Here is a 6000-nt window from a genome sequence, read left to right as displayed (position 1 = left end):
GTCCATCGGCCATTAGCGGCCATTAGCGGGATGGTGTAAACGGGGCATAATCTTGTATGTCCTTTATGCCCTCTTCCATATGAAAAAATACCCCATGTCTTTTGCTCATTCCCAAATGCAACAGAACCCTAGATCACCCACCAAATATGTCACTTCCGGGTGGGTTATAGCCTCCAAACATTTCGAAAACCCTCATTCATATACAAGTGGTAGGGAGAACCCTAGTGAGTAAGTCTGGATGGTATCAATGTGCACATGCTAGACTAACCATCTCCACACTATGGCAAGCCGAATTGTCATTTATTGACTAAGTTTGACTATCCGGAATTAACATTGTAGATATCAACAACTTCTTTCTGACTAGTCGTAATTACATTTTGAATAGTTGGAATTTTGATTCAAGAATCTGTAACGTAATTGTGACTAGTCGAAACGACAGATAGAGATATCTGTAATTCAGTTTTGACCAGGCGAAACTGAATTACAGATATCTGCAATGACGACACGGAAAAAGACATTAGACTCGTCACACATCTTAAATGACAATTGCAGATATCTGTAATTCAGTTTTGACTAGGCGGAATGAAAGTTACAGATATCTACAATTGTAGATATCTCTAATCAAAGCTCCTTTCAAGATATCTATAACTTCATAATAGATATCTACAACGTCGTTTTGACTAGTCGTAACTCCAGTTAGAGATATCTACAACGTCATTTTGACTAGTCGTAACTCCAGTTAGAGATATCTACAACGTCATTTTGACTAGTCGTAACTCCAGTTAGAGATATCTACAACGTCATTTTAACTAGTCGTAACTCCAGTTAGAGATATCTACAACGTCATTTCGCCTAGTCAAAACTTAATTTAAGATATCTGAAAAGGGACATGTAGATATCTTGAATTGAGGTCAATTAAAGATATCTTGAACTGGAATTATGACTAGTCAGAATCAAATTGTAGATATCTCAAACTGGAATTACAGATATCTACAATTCAGTTGCAGATATCCGTATTTCACAAAGTGGATATCCGCAACTGAATTGTAGATATCTGCAATGAGAAACCCCATAGACATGAATGGCGAAAACGACGTCATTTCGCCTAGGAGGAATGTCTTTGTGGATATCTGAAATGACAATTGTGGATAGGAGGAATGTAGTTGCGGATATCCGAAATGTGAGTTTTGACCAGGCGAAACAGAATTGCAGATATCTGCAACACATATCCAGTCTAGCGAATTTACGTCAAATCGGCTTGCCATACTCAGGGAGAGATCTCCTGCAAGGCAACATGGCGCACCAGCGCCATGTATCATCATTTGCAAACTGTATAATGAACAAAAACTGAATGAATGTCTTTCAACCCCACAACCTTGGGTTTGGAGGAGCCCAGTAAAAGTCACCTAGGTGGAGTGTAGCATTGACATAGATCTTGTGATTCTGTATAAAATGATACTTGCAGGCGCATGCATGGGCACATCAAGGATGTTTATCTCTCTGTGGTTGACCAACATCCTTCGATCTAACCATATAAGCAACTCATTCTGGATCTTGTGTTTCAGTGCCGCCTTTCTTTTAGCATCAGAAACAAGCTATGGCGCGTTCATTGCTAGCTCTTGCTAAAACCTTGTGTTTCATCCTCCATGTCCAGTCATGTAAGTAGAACACCAAATGGTATGTATAGCTTTTCTTTTGGATTGATTTACTATTTAGTCATTGAGTTGGAGCATCTTGGATGGCTGCAGGCAGGGTCAGTGAGTCACGAGTTTAGCATCCCTGTTAAGAATTAAGAATAATCCTGGAAAAAGTTGTATTGTTTTTTTGTACGGATAACTTTATCTCTCAGCGGTGCTGTGTTCAACCACAGGTACTTGTGGCGAGGCTGAGATCATCGGAGGGGAGAAGGTGAAGGCTCATTCTCTGCCCCACATGGCTCTCCTGTATAACAGCAAAGGAAATCCTGTCTGCGGAGGTACCCTCCTCTCTTCCAAATGGGTGCTGTCCGCGGCCCACTGTATCCAGTAGGTTCATTCATCCAATAATACACTTCTGCTTATCACCACATGAATAACGTTTGTTGTTGGTAGAAGCTGTAGGTAAGAAGCTGTAGGCTTGTAGGTACGATTTGCGAGCTTTCATTTGGGTGTAATATGTGAGTAATCCCATCGCCATCCTTCTGATGTTGATGAGTGAAACACTGAGAATGTATTTTCTGGTTGAAAGGGGGCCTTCTTCAGAATGACACTATTCAGATATAAGGCCCCTCCCTGCTAATTTCTGCTCATAAAAATCTTGCCGTCTTTCTGCTCTCCTTACAAATCTCAGATCTTACTATACACTACCTTAAGTATTTATGTGGTTGAGATGTGTGTATTATGCTGTTGTTTGGTACTTATTAGTAAACCCTATTTTGGATTAGGTCTATGATATGTACGGTGCGTCTTGGGGTGGACACCGTTAAAAACAGCAAGACGGATGGATTTGTTCAGAACCGGACGGTTGCAAGGCAATACCAACATCCTTGCTATAACGCTGACACTAAAATCCATGATCTCTGGCTGCTTAAGGTCAGATAATAATAATATATTTGATTCATATCATATCCAACACAAGGAGTGTATTTACCATGTGTTGTTGCACTATTGATGATAAAAGTTACTTTGTACTTTCTTTGGTTCAGCTCAGCCAAGCGGTGGAAGAGACCATGGCCATAAAGTATTTGCCATTGGCAAATACAATCCCAGACCCCAAGGAAGGTACCATATGTATGGTGGCTGGTTGGGGGATGGTCAACGTTTGTATTAAAGAGATGTCAGATGATCTGATGTCCGCCAATGTCACTGTTATCAAAAGGGAAACATGCAACTTAACCAAATATAAAAATACCAAGTATACCATCACTTCTGACATGGTATGTGCCGGAGCTGTAGACGAGAATCCGGACGTTCGGGATGCTTGTTCGGTAACAGCTGTTTGATTTGAATTAATCCATAATTTCAATATCACTATCATCTATCAGATTCGGTAGGCTAAGAGGATTTGAATACATTCCTGTTGTCATCTTTTTCTCTACAGGGAGACTCTGGTGGACCTCTGATGTGCAACGGTGTGCAAGTAGGAATCACTTCCTTTGGCATCGGCTGTGCCAATAGGACCAAACCAGGAGTGTATGCTTTCCTTTCCAAACAACACATTGACTGGATAAATGAGACAATGAAGAACGAGAGTTATTCTGAGGAATGTCCAACTCAATGATGTCAAAATGATGTTCAAATAATTGTTTCGATATACGAGTTAATGTTTATTATTGGATGAAATCTGTGCTAAGTAAAATCAATCAGGTAGTAAAAGTTATGCTATAGCAATATCTATGTATGTAAATCATAATATTTAGGGGTAATTATTCATTTTTACTTGCTGTAAGGTTAACATAGATTGATAAGGAGTTCTAAACTCATAACAGCCAGGCCTTAGAAGGCCCATCTGCTCTAGCAATGTGTGGAAGGCTACTTCAAGACAAAGAGGGTGAGGTGACGTATGGCGTACAAGGCCGAATAACAACGGCCGTCAGGCAGCTGACTCTCACGGACGGAGGGACTGCCGCGCCCCATATTGATTGATATTGATGTTTGTGTAAGCTTTTCAACGACATAGAATCAATTATCTTAAATTCTGTTCAAAGTGTGCAGCATCTGAATCAAGCCTTTAGCGGCATTCTCAGGAATTGAATGAACGATATTGAATGCAACATATCTTACGAAAAATTATACATATATACATTATACATGATAAGATTCCGGCACAACGAGTAATCAGTGCGCCTGCACAAGTTCCAAGGAGAACAGAACCAGAGAACAGTGGCAACATGCAATATTACGCTAGTTTCTGCATTAAAATGTGTTTGTAACATTTCTAGCGAAAAATGTGTATTTTATTGTCATAATCTATTTTCTGTTTAAGAAATAACCAAATGATATATTTTATTACACAACACGAATTTCAAACATTATGGTCACACACGTTATGGTCGCAAATGATAGGATGGGACCCTGTTTAACTCCTATTGACCACTTTTATATGAATGAGGGCATTCAACTCTACTAAAATGAAATGTTTGGAGGCTATAGCCCAACCGGAAGTGCCATAATGGGTGGGTGATCTAGGGTTCTGGTGCACTTTGGAATGTGTTAAAGACATGGGGTATTTTTTCATAAGGAAGAGGGCCTAAAGGACATAGGTCGATTTTTTATAATAAAAAAAACAACATTATTGTGAGCCTAGAACGACAGGGGCGTGACCTCCAACTGGAATGGTCCTAAAACAGAGGACATTTTTAGTTACCCATTTTCTGTGGGATGGAGATGGAAATTTGTGTAAACACAGCTAGTCTGTGGACAAGTTTTTCAAGTCTGGGGCAAAAGGTCAAATGGAGCCCGTACCTTATAAGATTCAATGAAGTTCATGTGTATGTTGCCCATAACTTTTCTTAGTTATTAAATAGAGGCCTGATTGTCAAATATGCAAGTTGGATGGGTAGGGTGTAAGTCTGAGAACAACCTCAGCTCACAATCATGGCATTCGCACCGCTGGGTGAGGCGCCGTGAGATGAAGCATTTGCTGAGGCTTTGTGAGTCACTTCTTGGAGGGCTCGGGCCCTAGGAAGCACAGAAAAAATAACCGAACGCGCGGTCACGCGGAGAGAGGGTGCGATTTCAAACGGGGATTCCATTTACAATGTACGTGGTGTGGCAACCCCGATCGTCGCCGGCCGGGAATGTACAAGGAGACGCTCCAAACAGGGTTGCGGGTCAACGGTTTTTATTCGTTCACCTCACTTAAAAAAAGGTAAAACAAAAGACAACGAAAGTTCCTCCACTTAACGGGTAAAAAAGGGTGAGGGGTCTCCGGGTCCGGTCCCTCAGGTGCTCCTCATCTTCTTAATTGGCAACGGCCGGGTTGCCACAGTGCCTTGTCTAGATAAAGCACATACTCTCTTTTTTTTTTCTCTTGTTATGTTGACAGGACTGCAGCGGAAATGCTGTTCAGCCAGTTAACCAACCCATCTCACCAGGTGATCAGATGTGGTCACTGCTGTTCAGCCAGGTAACCAACCCATCTCACCAGGTGATCAGATGTGGTCACTGCTGTTCAGCCAGGTAACCAACCCATCTCACCAGGTGATCAGATGTGGTCACTGCTGTTCAGCCAGATAACCAACCCATCTCACCAGGTGACCAGATGTGGTCATGCTTATTGGTTGATCCCCATGAAATGTCATCAGTTGTGATAAAGGCCCCTGTCAAAGGTAATCACCACGGGTAGGACAGCCTATAGTGGACCACTTGATTCAAGATGCTAGCTGGGTGGGAAAAAGGAATATTGCCATTAGAGGAATAAGGCCAAATGTTTGCTTTCTAACAACATATATATGTTTTGATTCAATTTGATCACCCTTTCAATGTATCAAAATCACAATATATGAAACTTGAGATGGACATTTGTCATATTTATGATCGTCATTTTAACTTCAATAGTTAGAGTTTCATACATTTTGAAATCTTTTTCAAACATGACTTTTATGGTGCATTTTAATAAGGGCCAGAGTAGGCTACTTTGTAATTTGTGTTGTATTATGTAGAAATATCGACCAAACGATTGTTCAATAGAGAGGAGGCCAGGGATCACCTCTTTTGTACCCTACACCAAAGACCAGGTTGTTTGGTACATCCCAAAACAAATCATATGTTTTCCTTTTACAAACCATATACTAGCTACACTTACGTGCTAATGCTTCACCTATTTTAACATCTGTGGAGGTATGCATACACTAGTAGCTGTTATAATGCAGTGTATATTTTTGCCCGTTAACCAACAAGAAGATAAGGTTCTGGTTTGAATGTCTTTCAATGGGAGGGCAGGATTCTGAAGTTGACTAAGTAGACCTATATATGAATGTTAACCACGTTAAATTCTCTTTGGGATTATAATAGTAGTATT

General features: G+C 40.7%; 1 protein-coding gene across 1 annotated transcript; it reads left to right on the top strand.

Annotated features, from left to right (window-relative positions):
* The first annotated feature begins 786 nt into the window (after positions 1-786).
* On the top strand, positions 787-3559 carry LOC132467936 (granzyme A-like). The gene is made up of 5 exons (XM_060065521.1): positions 787-1658; positions 1871-2024; positions 2423-2570; positions 2684-2965; positions 3079-3559. Exons 1-5 carry the CDS (start codon positions 1598-1600, stop codon positions 3256-3258), a joined length of 825 nt encoding a protein of 274 aa, XP_059921504.1. The 5' UTR covers positions 787-1597; the 3' UTR covers positions 3259-3559.
* Positions 3560-6000: the final 2441 nt, after the last annotated feature.

Source organism: Gadus macrocephalus, chromosome 11 (assembly GCF_031168955.1).
Source record: "Gadus macrocephalus chromosome 11, ASM3116895v1".
In the NCBI taxonomy this organism is placed as follows: Eukaryota; Metazoa; Chordata; class Actinopteri; order Gadiformes; family Gadidae; genus Gadus; species Gadus macrocephalus.
The sequence above is the reverse complement of the archived record's forward strand: the minus strand, read 5'-3'. Positions and strand labels throughout refer to the sequence as shown.

Excerpts from the sequence above, each read along its gene's own strand:
- LOC132467936 (XM_060065521.1), top strand. The coding sequence starts at position 1,598 with ATGGCGCGTTCATTGCTAGCTCTTGCTAAAACCTTGTGTTTCATCCTC. Across the intron at positions 2,025-2,422 it reads TCCGCGGCCCACTGTATCCA|GTCTATGATATGTACGGTGC; the intron begins GTAGGTTCATTC and ends ATTTTGGATTAG. Across the intron at positions 2,966-3,078 it reads ACGTTCGGGATGCTTGTTCG|GGAGACTCTGGTGGACCTCT; the intron begins GTAACAGCTGTT and ends TTTTCTCTACAG.